Source organism: Vespula pensylvanica, chromosome 1, assembly GCF_014466175.1.
Source record: "Vespula pensylvanica isolate Volc-1 chromosome 1, ASM1446617v1, whole genome shotgun sequence".
NCBI lineage: Eukaryota > Metazoa > Arthropoda > Insecta > Hymenoptera > Vespidae > Vespula > Vespula pensylvanica.
Window position 1 is genome coordinate 18,885,941 of NC_057685.1, and position 20,300 is coordinate 18,906,240.

The following is a 20,300-nucleotide window of genomic DNA, read 5'->3' on the forward strand; positions in this document are numbered from 1 at the left end:
AAAATTAGTCAAGAATTATACTTGGTTTCATTATTGGCTTAACCATTATGAAACCAGGAGTAATGAATAACTTTAAGAGGAAACTCCCATTACATCATATAAGTACTATGTACGATCACAAAAATAATCGATGAACGAATCGCAGATAATCCTCTGATTTGCAGTAAATAAACGCGCATGCGTGTACCATCTTAGTGATCGTCGCTGTACCAATACTGTGATGGTGTAACAAACGGCCGGTACTGGACTAATATTTTAGTTCGGAAAAAGAAAGAACGATTTGTTCTTTCCAATTTGTTGATTTTTTTCAACATAATAAAATTATATAGTTCCTTTCAATTCGAAAAATAAAAATTTCTTTTTTTTTTCTATAGGTTAGATTCGTACTGTTTATCTATTGAACGACCGCCTACGAGAATACAAGTAAGTTAAAACGTCATTTGCCATTGATTTAATTATAAAAAAGTAATCGTATATAAAGACCAACGTTTTCAATATTTATTTTATTAATATACGTATACAAATACATGAATATATTTTTTGTTATGTTGACAACACTGACATAAAATCTTTTAATATATTACCCTTCTCAAAGGAACAAAATTGAATTTTTCATTGCTCAAAATCATCACGTGGCGTAATTCTTACGATTTCAATTTTTCATAAAACTATTGTTACTTGATCTTTAATTTAATTTAATATCAAAAACGTGCGTATTTTCTATTTTATTTGCATCTCCTGTTGTCATGTTGTGTAACATTATGAAAAAGATAAAGTTCTATTTTGTACATGTTTGACATATATATTAGTAATCTGGTAAAGGTTGATTGTGTTAAAATGTCATAAAGAGAAGAATATATTGTAGTGTTAAAAAAATGATTCGTCTTACGATAAGATTTCTTTGTAAATCACAATATACAACGCCCTTGCATTGCATGAAATTATTAAACATTCCTAAAATAGGTATGCAGAATTTAGATCTTCTAATCCAATTAACAATTGTAATACATATCACATTTAATTACATTATGCGTTTGTTTAATTTGTGAAATTAAGAAATTACAAAAAATCATTGATTAATGCATATCATTATTATCTTCTTTTTGTAGAAATTTGTACGATGTTGCAAAAAGATTCTTCTCCGTTAGTAATAGCTGGTCCTTCTGGAAGTGGGAAAAGTACTTTATTGAAACGACTATTCGAAGAGTTTCCAGATAAATTTGGATTTTCTGTATCGCATACAACTAGAAATCCTAGATCTGGCGAAGAGGATGGTAAACATTATTACTTTACAAATAAAGAAGAAATGCAAAAACAGATAGATAATGGTGAATTTCTTGAAACCGCTTCGTATAGTGGAAATTTATATGGAACCAGGTAGGTATTATTAAATGTTTCGGATAAGCATGTCGCGTTATTTAAGTTTGCAAGTGAAAGGGATTAAATTTATATGCTTTCTAGTAAACTTGCTGTAGAAAATGTTCAACGTACTGGGAAAATATGTATACTAGAGATAGAAATAGAAGGTGTCAAACAAATTAAAAATAGTTCTTTAAGTCCTTTGTACATCTTTATAAAACCACCGTCTATAAATGAATTAGAACAACGATTAAAAGATAGGAATACGGAAACAGATGAATCTTTACTACGAAGATTAACTATTGCTAAGGCAGAATTGGAATATGGTATGTAATAAATTAATACAGTCTTCACATTATTCGCACAAATAGTAATTAAAATCCTATTTTATAATTTGGATTTATATTCGTCTTACAGGTGAGCAGCCAGGTAATTTTGATATTGTGATTGAGAATGATAACCTTGATAAAGCTTATGAGAAGTTGCGTGAATTTATTTCTTCCAAATTAAATGTCAATACATAAAACAGGTATTGGAAGTTGGTCATTTAGAATTATCGTCGTTATACAAAACGGTTTAAATAACGTATATATTCTTTATAATTTATAGATAGCTAAATTAAATGTGTCCAAGGATAAGTATTATTCATGAATTTATGTAACGTCACAAAAACATCTTATGATTAGAAATTGATGGAAGATCATTATGTTAATGATTTTATGGGGAAAACAGTTGTCAGAAACGAAAGAAAATATTTAATCCATTAATTTAGTATAATGGTAAACTGTGTTTACTGTAGTAGATAAAAAAATGTGTAAAAAATATTTCAAGCATAAATGGATAAACAAAATTTATCTAATAACTTATAAAAAAAAAGAATATTAAAATGAGAAAATCATTGAAAGAGACTAAGAATTAAAATTAAAGATATGTAGCAGAATCTTTACCTGATAACAGTGCCCACATATAAATATTGAAAATAAGTTTACACGATCGGACTAAGATATATAATATAGTTGTGAGAAAGATTAAAATGTTAAACAGTTATATTTTTTACAGAAAAGAATTTAAATGTCTCATACAGATGCAACTAAAAGAGTATATTGCGTTAAATTAAATTCTTATGAAATAATAGTGTCTTAAATAGGCAAAAATACAGAGAGAACTTAGTAAATAAAATGTAACCATTTAGATATAGCTAACTGAGATTATTCACCAAACGAAGTTGTGTTCCAATAGAGTAGGTTACTTACGAAGTACATTTGGCTTTGTCTTGTACTTGCCTTTACATCTAAAATCATGCGTTCTTTATAACATTTTAAATTAAACCCAAACGATATTTTATCGTAATGCAAACATAATAATTTATTTTCTATCTGAATATCAAAGATAGATAATTATTAGTAATTAAAACAGTACAAACATTCCTTTTTAAGTTTAAGATATTATTGGAAGATAAAATTAATGTGCCAAAGTAGAATATATCTTTCATTTTTAAGAATGGCCCATGTCTCATTTATAAATATTTACATTCATCGAAGAATAATCATTTTTCCTAATTTCAGAAATATTTGGTTTTCTATCTCTATACTATTTTATTGTTATTAAATTTCTTGGTGACCAAATATATTAAGTCTGTCTAGTATTTTATGTAGGATTTAAAAAAACAAACAATTTCTAAAAAGTTGTTAACTAGAGACTACATTTAAAAGTATTCTAATAGATTATTATTAATCATAAGTTTTTTTTTTATGCGTACATTTAATATATCATTTGCTTACTACCGATATCTTTTTAAAAAATTATATATATATATATATATATATATATATATATTTTTTTTTAAAAGAAATATGTTGAAATAAGTCATTACATGTACACACTTATCATAAAAAGAAGATAATCTTGCGCGATAAGTATTATCATATTTTGTAAATACTTTTACTACTTTCATAAAAATAATTTTATGTGAAGGCAATTTTTTTCTTATCTTTCTCTCTATTTCTCTCTCTCTCTCTCTCTCTCTCTCTCTCTCTCTCTCTCTCTTTCTCTTTCTGTATATATAATTAATTAATCAATCTTCATTTATGAGAAGTGTATTTTCGATATTTAATCATAATCCCCGAGGGATAAAGTCTCTTATAGAGAGATTATATTCTACACTGTTACAAAGAATTGTATAATTATAAATATATATAATAATAAATGTACTGTTCAAAGTGGATGAATCTTAAAAAGAACGACACTTAAGATCGCTTTTAATTTTTACAATTGCGAAATCTGATTATTTTGTGTGAAAAATGAATGATCGAGTTGAATTTTATCGTGCGAATGCGTACAAACTTGATTATTTTTCCTTTCTTTCTTTTTTTCTTTCTTTTTTTTTTTTAAATCAATTAGCACCGATCAAGCTAATTTTGTCCACGAGAGAAATCACGTAGCCATTCTCCGTGATGATGACGTATCTTGTGTCTAGGTACTTCGCTAATTTCAATCGACGTAACTTTTGTACTTTTATCTTTTGTTTCTTCTTCTTCTTCCTTATTTAGTTCCTCTTGCAAAAGATTGTCGCCGTATTTTCGAGGTTCATCGTTTGTTCTTGTAATTTCCTTCATGGTAATTGGTTTCTCGGTTCGTTCGATCGACGAATCCTTTGAAAATATATAATTGATCACTTGAGGTCTCGGAACAAAGATATTTTCCGATGGTAACGAATCAACGTTTCTTGGAATCTCTTCAATTTGTTCATTTCGAAGATTTTTAACATTGGATATCCATGCTTGTGATTCGGGATTATTCGTATTCCCAAAATAACGATACTGTTGCCTTGGATATCTCATATGATTTATAGTATTGATCGTGTCGAACGAATTTCGATCTTGTAAATCTCTCGGCGAAACTCTCCTTATTGATTCGAATTCTTTTGAAATTTCTAAAGGTTGTATATCTCTAGACGATGCAGCAGATAGATTGTTTCGAATATTTCGAAGGGATTCGGTTTCGCTGTTGCCGTCGTCTTCTTTTTGGAATATATTTTCCTGATTTAAATCACGTTCCGGAATTACTCGGAAATTGGATCTATTTATGTCAATCTTGTCAACGTTACGACGATCAGCGAAGCTTGGATCAAAGCGTAAGTAACTCTCCAATGAGTTCCAATTTTCTAAATCTTTTGATGACAACGAAGAAGACGAGGACGATGATGACGATAATGAATCTTCCGGATTATTTCGAATTCGTCCGATGTAGGTCGGTGCATAACGATTTATATTGTAAAATTTACGTGCGATTTCATAATTCCTCGACGGTTCAATTTTCGGATAGTTTTGGTCCATTGAAAATTTCGGATCGGAAATATATCCTCCTGATCCATCGTACCGTAGATGTTCCAAACGATCGAGATAGTCGTTTTTCGATCTATCTTCGATATATTCCCTTCGGTCAGTAGGTATTTGAAACGTTCTCTCAATCACAGCGTCCCGATCGAAATAACGCTTTTCTTGGTACGCTGTTGGATTGTTTTCGTTATTTTCTGGATAGTAAGCTTCATAAAATACGGGACCTCTTTCTAGATCATAACCATCGTATCGACGATCCTTTATACTCCATGTCCAAATCGGTGATATACCTGATAACGAAAAAACAAAGACTTCTTTTCAACATTTATACGATCTTGCGTATATTTTTCTTTTATCTGTTTTTTTTTTTAAAAAAAAAAAGCTTTCAATAATATAAGAATTTAATTGATACTTACCTATCAGACTTGTTATCGCTATCGTAGAAAATATATTACTTATTAGTAGTACCATGATAACTCATCAACGACCAACGACACTCGACTGAGCTTAACGCCAGAGAGAAATAGTGTTGAGCGTATTTTCAGATATTCTTAAAATAAACCCCCATTACCTTGTAGTTTTGTTTGCCGTACGAACGTGCACTTACTACTACTACGCATTGACGCTGGGAAATCGCAAAACTTTGGAAAACTCAAGGTATACGTGGTACATTGACCTCTCGCCATATTATTAATTCAATATTGAAAAACTGCAAAATAATATTTGATAGAAAATCGAAATAAATTCAACGAAATATGATTCGTTTTATTTATCTTTTACATATTTCAACTTGGTAATAAAGTTATGACATTTACCTCAAATATAGAAATCGCTGCAAGCCATACTCAAATAATTTCAAAGTTACGATATTATTAAATTGTGATATTATTCACACCGTTTCTGAACGTTATTGAAGTGACTTATATATCGTATAAAGTTTATAGATATTTCGAATCTAATTTATCGAATCTACGATATATGTATATAGCTAAAAGTTTAGAAATATTTCTAATAGATTTGATCGATAAATTTAACAGATCGAACAAGATATCTCGGATTTCGTAATTACGTTTGAAATGAAAATTTTTCTTGTATTTCTTTCTTTCTTTTTTTGCTTTTTCTTTAGAGAAAATCTTAGAATATTTCTTTTTCCTTTAGATGAATCCCCTTCGGGTAAATTTTCTTTTTTTTTTTTCACGTGTCTTGTCAGCCACCCTTTCTCATCACAAAACACAATCGACGAAAGTAATAGACCGATTATTAGCAAATAGAAGGACGTCTGCATGTCTTCCAAATTGAACGGGATAAATTTGTCTCCCGCATGAGTCTGTTTTGTCGATGATTCTCTTCTTTGATTAATGAAATTCATGATAGTACGATTATTCCACAATGTCAATAAGCCTGCCTGATTTAATCTGCCAATCAGGAGATTCAACTTTTCGAGCAAATACGAATTCTTCGGTATGGGATATGCTAAGTAGTAATTACCTGAAAAATGAATGAAAAGAAGAAAAAAATAAAATAAAAAAAAAAAAAAAAAAAATTAAAAGAAGACAAAAAAGTAAAAGAAAGAGTAATTGGACAAATCTAACGAAATTAATAATTACGTGGGCATTCTTTAACGAGATGTAATTTTGGCGATAGATCTTCATTAACCATCTTTCTTTCCACCAAATAAAAATGTTTCTTCCTAATCAATCCACTTGCATTTCTAAAACATGTCACGTCATGCAGCGCCTGTACACCGTATTTAAATTTTTTTCTTAAATTATTGAACACCAACGATGCCGTAGATTCGTCACCAAAAACGTCGTTTAAATTGTATTTCAAGAATAGGATAGGTAATTCCGATGCATCCAATTCTGATAATAAATTTATATCCTTGTAATAAATGTCGTTAGAAAAACTTTTGTACAATAATCCTCCGAATAATCCTGCCATTATAACATTCGTAATGGAGAGACTCGACAAAAGTATTCTTTCTAAACAGGAACGTGGCAATTTAGTTGGATATCCAATGGCGAATTGAAATATTTTGTAGGCGAGTTTTGCGTGACTGTAAATTTTTCTTCTAAAAATAAAAACGTAAAGAAGAAAAATATGAGAGGAAGAAAAAATAATTAAATACATGGATTGTAAATAAATGAGGGAAGATCGATGTGTAAGATTTAATAAAATGATACTACCCCAATTCATCATGCTCCCTTTAAGAATTTATGTCGGTATTTACCTTTTATTACTCATCGAGAGTTTCGCCATTTATATCGAGGAATATATTAATTTCGAATAAAAAGTTAATCGATATCATTGGTTAATGCGATTTACGATTATTATTTTATTGAACGATATCGGACACGTTGATATCCTTCATAAAAGATTCTTAACGTTTAAGCAGTCTGTATTTCTTTTTTTTCCTTTTTTTTTTTTTTAAGTCACGTTTAAAGAGGGAGAGAGAAATTTAACTTTGTACCGTGGCATTACTTTACCTCGTAAATAACAGTAGTACGTAGCACATCAGGTAGACCATAATTGGTGAAATTATCGAACAAAGCCAAATAGACGGTTCAAACATGTGATGTATTCGAAGCCACTTCGGTATTTTGCGTGCTTTCGGTACGAACACGCAGATGCTGTCGTATCCCGTCTGGATAGTAAATTCGAAATTATTATTACTTTTGCCATAGGTTTTCACGAAGAAAGACGCAAAAGTTACTTCCGCTCTACCGTAGACAATGTCACCTAATAAAAAGTTCACGTATATAAGTAGATACATGTAAAACATCGAATCAAATTAATCGAAATTATTTTTTTTTTATTTTTTCTTGTCTTTCTATTCTTTATTTTCTCTCTTGTATTCTAATTTGTTTCTTTTTCTCTTTTTTCATTTCCATTTCCATTTCACTTCAGTTTAACGCTTTCTTAGTCTTACCCAAGGTTCCAACGTAAGTGCCATTCGATAATTCGTGTCCGTATTTAATTTGATCTCTCGGATTAATCTCGTTCACGGTGAAGTTCATGTATTTAGCAATCGTACCGAGGATAATCGCATTCGAGCCATTATATCCGCTGGAATATTCGTAAATCGTGCCTGGCGATGGTTTATCTCTCATTTTCATTAAAGTTTGAAATTGTTGAAATAGACCTACGTTTAATTTGTAGCCGTGCATATTGTCCGTACGACGATGAGTTAACCGAGACAAACATAGAAATATGTCCTCTTTTGAGACGACGTTAATGGATTCGAGTTTACCTCGCTCTGTAATAATGACTATAAATAATGGAAGGGAATAATTTGTTTGAAAATTGTTTGAAAAGAAATTATAAAGAGACCGTTAACTCCTACCATCGTTCTTATTTAGAAAGAAAGGATCGTAAGTGTACGCCAAGTTTGTCCCATTTTTCGCGAAGGGTAGAAAAACTAAAACGTTTAGAATTTGACGTCGTAACCAAAGTATTTTTAAAGTTCGTTCGATCGTCACGTCGTATTTATTATCTACGGAGGTATCTACGTCATCTGGGATTATCATTACGATGAAGTGTAGCCGAGACATCCAGTTGGCTGACTCTTCCCCATTCAAAATTCGCTCCATCGAACGTTCGTTCTTTATCAGTATCACGTACAACGACCATACGTCGAAATCGTTTCTTACCCTTCTTTCTATACTTCCTTCTTTTTCTTTTCTTCTTTTTATTTTATCATCTAAGTCGTTGACAACTTTTAACTCGGTAGTTTCTAATGAATCCTTCAAAGATATTCCATCGAAGGATAGATCGACTTTATCGTTACGTTTTATTTCTTTCCGGGGATCGCCAATAGCGTATGTCTTTAAAAAAATCGTAATTTCGCATTGTTCTTCATTTATACCACGTACAAGACCGTTGAAAAAATGTTCGAGATAAAGTGACTCGTTCGTTAATACCCCATAAAGATTTACAAACTTTGTCACTCGCGTACGACATATAGCATCGATCCAAAATTTTCTTACATTTTCTTGCATCTCATTGAACATTTTGTAACCGTGATCGAGATTCACTCGTAAAATTATGATCACGAGAATGACTTTGAACAACATCGTACGCGGAATAATCAACGAACACTTACAGACGACGATCTTTATCGCGTGTCTGTGTCGTCGGAAATAGATAATATTCTGTCGCGTGTCTTATCGTTCTTTCCTTTTTGTAAACTGTTTTGTTTACTGAGATATCCTTTAAGACGTACATACACACGTTCCCTCTCTCCCTCTTTCCCTCTCTCTTTCTCTATTTTTTTCCTTTCTATATTACACGACGATAGTTCGACTCGATGTGTACTCGTATTTCTCCGTCACTCTTATTGATTCTTCAACCCTCTTTCGTTAAACGTCCCAACGTTCGTCTTCGATCAAATTCAAAATTACAATCTACATATACACACACACACACACACACACACACACATAATTTGTCATTTCATCGAAATTTTATTTCGAAGTCGTGGATTCAATGGGAATTGTAAATGAGAGAAAAATATAATCTGTTTTCTTTTTTCTTTTTATTATGATAGATCGAGAGATTTACTCGATTAAATTATCACGTGCAATTATTTTTTATCTCTTCTACTCTTTCTCTCTCAACAAATAAAACAATCTAATATCAAGAATCACAAGAGATTCAACGATACATAAATACGTATAGGTTTACACGTCGTCCCTTTTTACAATGCTACGATCTCTCGTTTACTTTCTTTTTCTTTTTTTTCTTTTATTTTGAACCTTCTCGTAAAGGATACGTACGATCTAATAAATGTATCAATGTGTCGAGAGAAATATAAAGAGACAATGGAACAAGTGCATTCTCGAAAACGAAACAACCGATCGTGAGAGAAAGGTATCGTTGATGTTGATGGACCGTGTTATATCACCGATAAGACGTTTTTCATTCGGTCCCACTCACTTTAATTAAATTCGATCGAAGGACAAGAGTTATCTGGAGTATATAGTTTTCTCGTGTATCGAACGAATCGCTTGTTCTTTCTCTCTTTCTTCCTTTTTTTATCCTCTTTTTCTTCTTTCTTCTATCGATCGATTATTCATATACAATTGTTATTATTTTATACATTTTTTTTTCTAGATATTCATTTTTCAATTTTTAGATAGATCCTTTAAAAACAAACATCGACGAACTATCTTTATCTTTAAACGAAGGAAGAATCGATTCATGCAAGTTGTACACAGCCTTTCAATTTGCTAAGTTTCTTCTCTTGCCTCTATTAGTTGCTCTGATTCTCTCTTTCTCTCTCTCTCTCTCTCTCTCTCTCTCTCTCTCTCTCTCTCTCTCTCTCTCTCTGTCTGTCTGTCTGTCTTTCTATCTTTCTCTTTCTCTCTCTTCGAAATTCACGATACGTATTCGAGCATAATTATAGTTTTAGCGAGAGTTTAATCTAATTAGAATCCTTTCGATCGTATTACCCACCGAGTGAATTCTCGAATCATGTGAGAATTCTCTTGTTTCTTACGGGAAATTATTGTCCTATCGAGAGTTATTGGATTTTCAAACTTCCTCAAGCAGTAATATATTGTTCGCGATCGTTCTTCTTATTATCACTAGATATATTTCTTTTTTTTTTCGTTTGTTCCCATTGTTCTTTATAACGAGAAATAAGAAAAAGATGTTATTGGTATCGTATAAAGAAGAAGGATTATTAATTCATCGATATCGATACTTCTTATAACAAAGTCTTTGTGGGTTTGATTATTTCTTTTGAATTTTTAGATATTTAAGAATCTTCATCAATTATTGTAGCAATGTTGATTTAATTACATCAAAGATATATATATATATATATATATATATATATATATATATATGTCTCATCAAAGATATATATATATATATGAGAAAAAGAGAGAGAAAAAGAATTATGAGATTTTTATCGAATGTTTCTTTTTTCTTGCTTATTTATGTGCTACTATGATTATATACGTTGCATATAGTTGTCCTTGAACTTCTAACGTTAATGTTTATTTAAGATCCAAACGATCGTTTTGTTCGCTTAATTTATGTATTTATCCAGAATAATAATACCACGATGTTTTTCCTTAATTTTCTATACAATCTGTATCAATACAATCTACATGAGTCTAGTTGACTTTTTAATCGATCCTTAACATTATTTCCTATATTCATACGATCATTATCCGTTCGGATAGCCGAGCCCTTCCGGTTTAATCCGAGCACGAGTTTACCTGAAGGAGGATATATCTCTTTTGGTTGGCTTACATAGACGTCAAATAGAAGTGAACAAATGTAAATATTCGTGTTTACCCTTTACCATCACGATTTACCAACGATCACTTTTCCCTTTTTCTTTTTTTTCTTTTTTTTTTCCTCCTTTCTTTTTTTTTCAAAGTTAACGAGTCAGTCGAGTCAGTACGACATTACGTTACGAGTAGGACACGTGCAAACAATATAAGCTTGATAAAACCTAAAAGAAGGCCGAAGTACATATGTAAGTAACGAAAATTGTTGTCCAAGTATTTGTTTAACCACAAGTAAGTAGATGATTACTTGCTTGCGTGTCATCAAAAATCGAAAACGATTCGAATACTTTTTTCCGAATATTTGTCAATCCATCAAAGAGTTCTGTAAATTGCACTCGACGTGAGAACTCGTTCGTTTGGCAAAAAAAAAATAATTTAACATAAAATTAGTAGGAAAAAAGAGTTTTCTTTTCTCTTTTCTTTTCTTTTTCCTTTCTCTCTCTCTGTCTCTCTTTTTTTTTTTTTTTATCGCGTTTACCACCGTTTTCGTTCTTACCATTATTCGTTCTTACCACCATTTTGCGTTATTACTTTTTTTTTATTCCGTTCAAAGTACGTTCTATCTCAATAAAAATCTCGATCTAAGATTTTCTTTATGTCCTTTTGCGTTTCGTCGACGATTATCGAAGATATTTCTTACCGAAGTAACTTTGCTAGAAAATTCCAATCGCATGCTTCTGTGCCCACGCGAGCGCGCGCTCGTATTCTTTTTTTTTCTTTTTTCATTTTACTTGACCTATATTAACGGAATCTCGATGAAAGACTTTTTGACATTTCATATACTCTTTTTTATATACAGATGAACGATCAAAGGATTAAACGAAAACATTGAAAATAACATGCGTTCGTTAAATTGGATTTTTTGGAAAAAAAAATATATTTACTAATAACGTCACATTAAACGTTCCAAAACAATTCTATTAAAGATGACGTATATCTGTTTGGGAATGATCCTTTACTTGATGCTGTTACCAACGAAAATACAATCAAAATTTGACGATATTCAAAACGGAAATATGAGCGCCAGATCGAAATTGAGCATTCAAATAACAGAGAATTTCAAACGTATGTTGAATTATGTGCGAAATTCTAAGGAATTCGAGCCGTTCATGTTTTCTCTACTTTTGTCCGATACGAAATCGAACCTACTCGTATCTCTCTTGCATCACATATCGATCGATTTTATTCATGGCTATCGAATAAGCGTTAACGATTTTCTCTCGTTATATACGTGGAAGGATGAAGGACGTATCACTTGGATCCTACCAATCGATGATTTCGACGATCTCAAAGTTTTAATACATTTACGCGAGAAATTATGGAAACCGAATAATCAGTATTTGATCATTTTCGTTGGCGAGGAAACGTCAAGGAAAAGATGGAAAACAATTTTCGATGAGCTCTGGGTAAAATTTAATGTACATAGAATTTTAGTTTCGTCGATGACCGATGAGTTTCGATGTTTCTTAAATTATCATCCTTTCGATGTCACAACGAACGGTTTTGGGAAAGTTCATAAATCATGTTTCGATGACATCGAAGAATATTCTACGAAGAGAAGAACAAACTCCGTAACTTCCGTTCTATCAGGAGATATAAGTTTGTTCGAGAATTTTGAGAACGTAAATGGTTATCCGATAAAGATCACTGTTTTTCCTTCGATGATGATGCGCATAAACATAGACAAGAACAATGTCATCCATTACACGAAATTGGATGCAAATGTGATGAAAACGTTGGAGAACAGTTTGAACGCGAGTTTTGCTGTCAATATATTACGCAAAAACACGGAGGGTGATCCTTTTCAAGAATCTTTACAAGATATTAAAGATCAGAAGAGCGAGATCATATTTACAAGTCTTTTTGTTAAGGATTACAACGATTCTTATCACTATCAGTTTACAATGACCGTTGGCGAAGACAAGCTTTGTTTTATCGCACCGACCAAAGGCTATTTACCTAAATCATATATGCCTTTTTTACCTTTTACGAAGGATCTGTGGATGACCCTAGCATGCTACAATATTCTCGTGACGATATTCTGGATGATCCTAAAACATTTGAGTTATTCGTTTCGTAATAACAAACCGATTACCTGTCCTCTGGGGGAAACGTTTTGGAATATTCGTCGGAAAAAGCTCGCACGTAATAATATCCTTTTGAAAAAGAAAAAGGATAATTCTCGTTCGAGAAAAAATAAAGAACCACCTGAGATCCATCCATACGTGATCCGTTGCACGGAATTGATCATATTATTTTGTCATCCCTTCGAAAAAGCTTACACCCCGGCACTTAGAATATTTCTTAGTAGCTCCTTACTATTCGGCCTTGTAATCGTTGGACTCTATAACAATTGGCTTATGTGGACTCTTAGCAAACCATTGAGATATCCAGAAATAAAAACGATCGAGGACGTTGCCGATTCTAATTACACGATAGTTACGAAATATTTAAATTTGAAAATGAACACGTTTATCGAGAACGATCCGTTGGACACCAAACTGCGGAATAAAATCATTGTGCTTAATTCGGATAAACCAACGAATTACTTCGTCGCCGTTGACAGAAGCGTTATTGCTCTTGGACGATTTACCTCGATCAAGCTGGAGAATTATTCGATTTATTACGACGACGATGGGAACAAATTGATCCACGTTGTCGAAGAGTGTCCAGTTACTTATACGCTTTCATACGTGATCAGACTTAACTCTCCGTACACAGAGAGGATCAATAATTTGCTGTTAAGGATACAAGAGTTTGGATTCGTTAACTTTTGGTACGAAGAAATGACATATCCGTTCTTAATCGAGGAAAAAAAAATGAAATTGGCGTTGAGCGAGAAAAAGAAGAAACTCACATTGGAACATTACTCGTTAACGTTTCTTGGACTTTTTATTGGCCTAATTGGATGTTTCCTCGTATTTCTCGGTGAGATTCATTATGCAAAATGCGGAAGATGTTGATTTAAACATTGTATTTTTCTATAACGCCTGCGCGTGCATGTGTACGATTTTTATTTTATATATATATATATATATATATATATATATATATACACACACACACTTCGGTTTTAGGAAGGTTTATCCATTGAATGAATCTATGTACATAATTATTAATGAACGATTATAATCTGTGTCAGGAGCTGTGAGTGAAACAGCTGTTGAGGGTGATTAAATCGATTTCACTTCGTATTTTAAATTACATAGAATAAGGCTTACAATGACAAACGATGAGACGTCTTTTGATCGTAGCGATTGTTAGTATACACTGATAAGTATCATTGTTAATAGCTCTTGTTTTAATCATTATGGACGCACAGTAGCACATCTGCACGCACCATCGACACAGTACTTGCCACCTTTTCCACCAGGTATATTGCCAACGTGTTTACAAGCGGCTTTACATTCATCCTCTGTGCAACCTGAAAAAATTCGTATTCTTTGTTTAACATCGTTAAGAAAAAACGAAGAAGTTCATAATAATTTTTCATCCTTCATCCTATTTTACCTGCTCGTTGTTTCTTTTTTCTTTCTTTTCCTTTTTTTTTTACATTACCAACTCGTGCATTCTATTTTTTGTTTGTTGAAGATATTAATCCGATTTAATCACCGACGATTGATTAAAAATTCATTGTTTAATTCGTATTAACGTTTGTATTAGTATTTAGCGCGAGATAAATATTTAATAAGGCAAGCTACGTTGTAAAGAATTTGCTTTGTATTGTCAATTCGCACGTTTTTTTCTTTTCTTTTTTCTTTTTCAATCTTTTTCTCCGTTTATGCGTAATAAGAGACGAGAATAATAAATTCGATTCGAAAAGTAATAATATTTAGAAAAATCGATATAGAACGTGTAAGATCATTCCTTTACAGGTATATCATTTTTCATGCACATTTATTGTATAGAGAGAAAGAGATAGATAATAGTAGATATATACATACATACATATACATATACATATATATATATATATATATATATATATATATACACATATATAAAGAGAAAGAAATAGAAGGAGATAAAAAGGATGATTGATACTTACTCGCATTAGTGAAAGAAAAGCAGGTCAAAATGACGAGGAACAAGTAAATAAGGTAAAAGATCTTCATGGCGTCTATTTTAATCGTTCCTTCAGTTCGTTCAATTTCAAAACCTTCGGAGTGATAGATATATTTTCAACGAATTGACGATTGGATCTTGCAGCTTGCAGCTCGCTTTATATACCTCATTTTAACAGAGGTCACAGAGGTGACATGGTTACTGATATGGAATTTGCGAGAAACAGCAGAACTAATCTTCGTTGCGAGACCTCGATTTGCTTATTTATTATTATACACATTTCTGATTCTCCGGATATATGAGCAGTAATTAGCTTTAAATGATATTAACTAGTTCGATTCGCGATTAAATTGAAAATTAATCCGATATAGATATTATTGTCTCTCGTAGTAATATTCTCGATATGTGTGTATGTGTGTGTGCTCGCGTGCATGTCTTCTTCGTGTGTGTTACGTTTTGTAAACGATTGATGAACGGATTTTTGGGATACGTATTTTTTTCTCATTTTTATTACAATAAGTTTTGTACTCGACGTAAACTTCCTGTTTCGTACGTATCTTTCATGAATAATTTAACAAGCGAGTTCGAAAAAAGAATAGATAAATAAATTATGTCGAAAGTCATACGTTCTCAATTTAATCTTGATATTATGTAATAATAAGTACTTTTTTTTTTGCTTTTTTTTTTTTCTTTAGACTGAAAATTCAACAACTTACTCGTTAACGTCGATAATTTTCTTTCTTCTTGTTTTCAATTCGAGTTAAGAAAATATTTGGACGAGTTATATATATTCGAGTTAATAAATTCTTCGATTATTATTATTATTATTATTATTATTATTGTAAAAGAGATAGGAATATCGATAGAAAATATTATAGATATTTTCTAAAAAGGAAAATTTAAATGTAATTTCTAAAACGGATATTTTCTGAAATAGGAATATCGATAGAAAATATCGTAGATATTCGATAATTAAACGATCTTTTCAATAAAAAGGATAAGCACTTTTCTTCTAGTCTTCAGAGAGTTGAGAATGTCAAACACGTAGCTCATTTCTTCGACTCTCCTGTTCCTGCTGAATAAAATTGATATTTTTACCTGTATCACTGTAGCATTCCTCACATTTTTTTCTTTTCTTTTCTAACTTTTTGTAATATGTAGTAATTTTATGTAATTGAATTAACAGAAAAAAATATTTATATATATATTATTTTCTTTAACTTTTCATTAACAATTTAATTAATTATCAAAATAATATATATATATATATATATATATATATATATATTTATCTTATTATCCTATATACGCATATACATATGTATATATGTATATATATATATAGGGTCATAAGATCTTCAAAGTTTCCAGTTATTTATCATAGGTTATAGATCACATTTACTATTCATGAAATACCATTTAAAATTTTAAACGATAGATGTATATGATATCAAGTTGAGGAACGTCCCGATCTTGGAAACTATGGGACTTGCATCTCTCGAGAGATTTAACTCGAGAAAAAAGCAAAAATGGATCATACACTTTTACTTAAGGCTTAATTGAAAAATAACACCTTTTTCGAGGCATACATAATCATGAGAACGTCATTATGCTTTGAAAAAGTGCAAGGAGGTGAGTTCGTAGGAAAAAAGAAAGTTTAATCCAGGGCGAAGCTAAAGTAAATCCTCTTATAATTGATAAACGTAAGATATCTTGCGTAGTTTGAGAAGCTTGCAGCTCGTTAAAAAAAATTTTTGTCATTTTGCAAATTTTCTTTTTACTAGACAACAATTTGTCTCGAATTAAATTATAAATAATTCCATAAAAGAATAACGATTTAGTCTTAACTTTTCTTTATATATATGTATATATATATATATATATATATATATATATATATATATATAATAATTTCGTTCATTACATAGATACATACGTGTATTAAAAATATACATTTCTTTCAAAACCAATATTTATAGAAAAAAGAACTAGTAAAAGAAAGAAGAGAAAGAACGTTAAATCTTTTCGTAAAATAAATTCGATGCGATAATTATGGAAGAATGATTTTTCTTTGAAATAACATTAAATTAACATTAACATTAAATTGAATTAAACAATATTAAGATTTTATTTAACATAACAATAGTAAATGTTGTCTCTTACAACGGAACATCGAGTTTAATTAGTTTTTATTAACGCCATTCTCTTTCGAAGTTGGTACTAACATTGATGGTGTATTATTCGTAGTAATTTACTCGGGCAAACGTTATTGTTGCAAAGAAAGGAAAACGTACGCAACGTGATAAGAAAATCGAATCACTCGAAGCTTTCTACGTTTTCACAAAGTTATCGAAGAGAGAGAAAAAGAGAGAGAGAGAGAGAGAAAGAGAGATAGAGAGAATAAATATGCTCTGATATCGCAAAGGACATGCTATTTCTCATCTTTCTCGCACGTGTATATACATACATATATATTTAGATATGTCTACAAAAATTGCCATTTAAAAATTTTCCAGAAGAAAGCAATCAAATCGTCGGACGTGATATGACGTATTTCTGTATTTTTTTTTTTTTCTTTTCTACGTCATCGCCTCAGTCGACGAGAGAGAAACATTCTCTTTAACTTTTCTTTCCCCTTTAAGTCAGAAAAACTGACTAGCTCATTCTCCTTATTGCTTCGTATACGTTGAAAATCAACGTTTTAGATATATTATTTGTTTTTCTGAAAGCTCATCTTGGACAAGATAAATATCTTTTTTCTTTTTCTTTGAGAGATATATAAATGATAATAATCCTGTTACTCAACCCTTTTTGTTTCTTTTTTTATTCTTCTTTTTTTATTAATAAAAGATACTATGACCTAAGTTATCGGCTATTTCGGTTCAATTTCCTCGAACTTATATTTCTAAAAAATATTATTTGAACTACGTGAAATGACATTACATTTATCCAGAGAAAGGGATCTAGAAGAAAATACCTTAGGTATCCACGAAGTTTTTATTTTATTAAAAGAAACTTCGAAAGTAGGAAGTAAACGAAAAGTTTGTTAGAAAATGTAAGTGGGCACTTACGTGGTTTCTGTATTATCTATATACAAAGAGACGAGTGTGAACGTTTCTATATTGAGTATCTTGTTATAACGTTTAGAAATGTACATTCGGAAATATCTGAAAAGGGGAGAAAAAAAGTTTCCCTTATAAGGAACAATATTTAAGTTAAGGGGTAAGTAACTTTATTTTTTTTTTTAAATCAGAAAATATTTTACAGACATTAACGTAAAAGGAGAAAGAAGTTAATAATTATTTTCAGAGATTTTCCAAAATATTATTATCTAATAGGGATATATCTATTTTATGCTGTAAGTTCCATTGTAATATAATGAGACATTAATTTTTGGCGTCGAAATATGCTATTCAATATGGGACTTATGACTAAGCTCGAAAAAAACTAAGTCTAATTTATCCGGGAAACGCGGCGGACATGTATTTTTCAAGCAGGATGTAGGAGTGGCTGGAGAAAGAACAAAAATAAATAAATAACACAAGCTTCGAGAAATAGATGAGATGGAGGAAGAAAGTCTTTCTTTCTTTTTTTTTTTTTTTTTTTTTAACCTACGCGAAACAGTATAAAGGTACAAAGAAAACATTATTCTTACATATTTATCTAATCAATTATTTTCCCTTGGCATATTTATTCTTTTTTTTACTACTCTAACGTATTATTTCTTTTTTGCAAGAAAAGCGATTTTATATTAGTAAAAAAGAAAAGATAAGAAAAAAATGAAACGGAAGATATCTTTTTTATGCAAATTCATTTTTAAATATATAACGTCAGAGAAATATGTGTTATGAAACATGTGAAACATAATGCCGTTTGATCAATGTTAGAACAATAAGTCAACGCTGATAATTAACGTAGTCGATCTAAACTCTCGTTTATTAATTTTGATACAGAGTATACACACATTCTCTCTCTCTCTCTCTCTCTCTCTCTCTCTCTCTCTGTCTCTTTCTCCCTTTCTGTCTCTGTCTTTCCTCTCTCTTTCTCTCTATCTATCTATCCATCTATCTATCTCTCTCTCTTTTACAAGTGTGTATGTTCCTGCATCTCTTAACTGTAATTTCGCATCGGTGATACATTAAACTATGCTTGAACAGAAGCTAAAGGTACGATCGGTCGAAGCATGAGTTATATAGCACTTGCAAGTGCTTCTCTATTAGGTCGATCGTTTATAATCACTCCAACTAATCATGTAAATTAAAGAGATAGAAAAAGAGAAAGAGAAAGAGAGAAAATATTGAAAAAATATCAAGATTTTACGATAAGGATGCAAAACATAAAAAAGTGTTCAGGTAACCGAAAGAAAGAGGGAAAGTTTTTTCCTAAAATATCAAGATCTATGATTTTACGATGGAAATCCAAAACATCAGCAAGTGTCCGGATATCAAAGAGAGAGAGAGAGACAGAGAGAGAGAGAGAGAGAGAGAGAGAGAGAGAGAGAGAAGATTTTTTGATGAAATTTCAAAAGTTATGATTTTACAATAAAAATTCAAAATATCAGTACGTGTCCAAATATCACAGAGAAAAAAGAGAGAGAGAATTTTTTGATGAAATATCAATAGCTGTGTTTTTACAATAAAAATTCAAAATATCAGCGGGTGTCTAGATATTGGAGAGAGAGAGAGAGAGAGAGAGAGAGAGAGAGAGAGAGAGAGAGAGAGAGAGAGAGAGAGAGAGAATGTTTTGCTACTTGAGAAGAACACTTTCACATTAGAGAATTATGAAGAAAAAGAGAAAAAAGAGAAGAAAAGAAAAGAAAAAAAAAAAATTCAAATTGGTTGAAGGTCACATGGGTTCAACCATGAGCTATCTATGTATATCAAGCAAGGCAACGATGAAGATGCCATTGTTTGACCAACCAAAAGCATTTGGCAAGTTGATGAAAAGCAGCGTGGCATACCAAGTTGACGGAGGTCCCTTTGGGAATACCATACTTTTTGTTCACCTCCGTCATCATCACCATTCCGAAGATGGATATTTTTAGAGGGTAACCCCAATAAGAGAGAGATGGTGAGAAAGAGATAGATAGATAGATAGATAGATAGATAGAGAGAGAGAGAGAGAGAGAGAGAGAAGAAAGAGAGATATATATATATATATAAAGAAAGATTTCCATTGCTCCGTGAAATCTTTTGTATTCAATACAAAGTCTAACGTTAAAAGAGATTCTTCTTTT

General features: G+C 31.2%; 3 protein-coding genes across 11 annotated transcripts; 2 read left to right on the plus strand and 1 right to left on the minus strand.

Annotated features, from left to right (window-relative positions):
* Nucleotides 1-138: 138 nt before the first annotated feature.
* LOC122629533 (guanylate kinase) lies at nucleotides 139-2,720 on the plus strand. 3 transcript variants are annotated; one of them, XM_043813072.1, is made up of 6 exons: nucleotides 139-239; nucleotides 375-422; nucleotides 1,110-1,377; nucleotides 1,462-1,685; nucleotides 1,777-1,888; nucleotides 1,969-2,720. In XM_043813072.1, the coding sequence occupies exons 3-5, from the start codon at nucleotides 1,121-1,123 to the stop codon at nucleotides 1,881-1,883; spliced, it is 588 nt and encodes a 195-aa protein (XP_043669007.1). In that variant the 5' UTR covers nucleotides 139-239; nucleotides 375-422; nucleotides 1,110-1,120; the 3' UTR covers nucleotides 1,884-1,888; nucleotides 1,969-2,720. The 3 variants fall into 3 exon arrangements, with proteins under 3 accessions (XP_043669007.1, XP_043669014.1, XP_043668998.1); XM_043813079.1 differs by lacking the exons at nucleotides 139-239; nucleotides 375-422 and adding an exon at nucleotides 580-709; XM_043813063.1 differs by lacking the exons at nucleotides 139-239; nucleotides 375-422 and adding an exon at nucleotides 717-963.
* A 653-nt stretch (nucleotides 2,721-3,373) lies between these two features.
* Nucleotides 3,374-10,537, minus strand: LOC122634341. Of its 6 annotated transcripts, none has more exons than XR_006328367.1 (7): nucleotides 8,041-10,537; nucleotides 7,627-7,953; nucleotides 7,184-7,436; nucleotides 6,305-6,768; nucleotides 5,767-6,185; nucleotides 5,513-5,685; nucleotides 5,178-5,406 (listed from the first exon to the last, which is right to left on the minus strand). XR_006328367.1 is itself a non-coding variant. In XM_043823207.1 (3 exons), exons 2-3 carry the CDS (start codon nucleotides 5,166-5,168, stop codon nucleotides 3,771-3,773), a joined length of 1,272 nt encoding a protein of 423 aa, XP_043679142.1. In that variant the 5' UTR covers nucleotides 5,169-5,406; nucleotides 5,513-5,693; the 3' UTR covers nucleotides 3,374-3,770. The 6 variants fall into 6 exon arrangements, 1 of the variants encoding a protein (XP_043679142.1); XR_006328372.1 differs by having other exon boundaries at nucleotides 5,513-6,185; nucleotides 7,627-7,763; nucleotides 7,844-7,953; nucleotides 8,041-8,052; XR_006328366.1 differs by having other exon boundaries at nucleotides 5,513-6,185.
* A 1,268-nt stretch (nucleotides 10,538-11,805) lies between these two features.
* LOC122634357 lies at nucleotides 11,806-14,933 on the plus strand. Of its 2 annotated transcripts, XM_043823227.1 has the most exons (2): nucleotides 11,806-13,927; nucleotides 14,875-14,933. In XM_043823227.1, the coding sequence occupies exons 1-2, from the start codon at nucleotides 11,926-11,928 to the stop codon at nucleotides 14,919-14,921; spliced, it is 2,049 nt and encodes a 682-aa protein (XP_043679162.1). In that variant the 5' UTR covers nucleotides 11,806-11,925; the 3' UTR covers nucleotides 14,922-14,933. The 2 variants fall into 2 exon arrangements, with proteins under 2 accessions (XP_043679162.1, XP_043679171.1); XM_043823236.1 differs by lacking the exon at nucleotides 14,875-14,933 and having other exon boundaries at nucleotides 11,806-14,219.
* The last annotated feature ends 5,367 nt before the right edge of the window (nucleotides 14,934-20,300 follow it).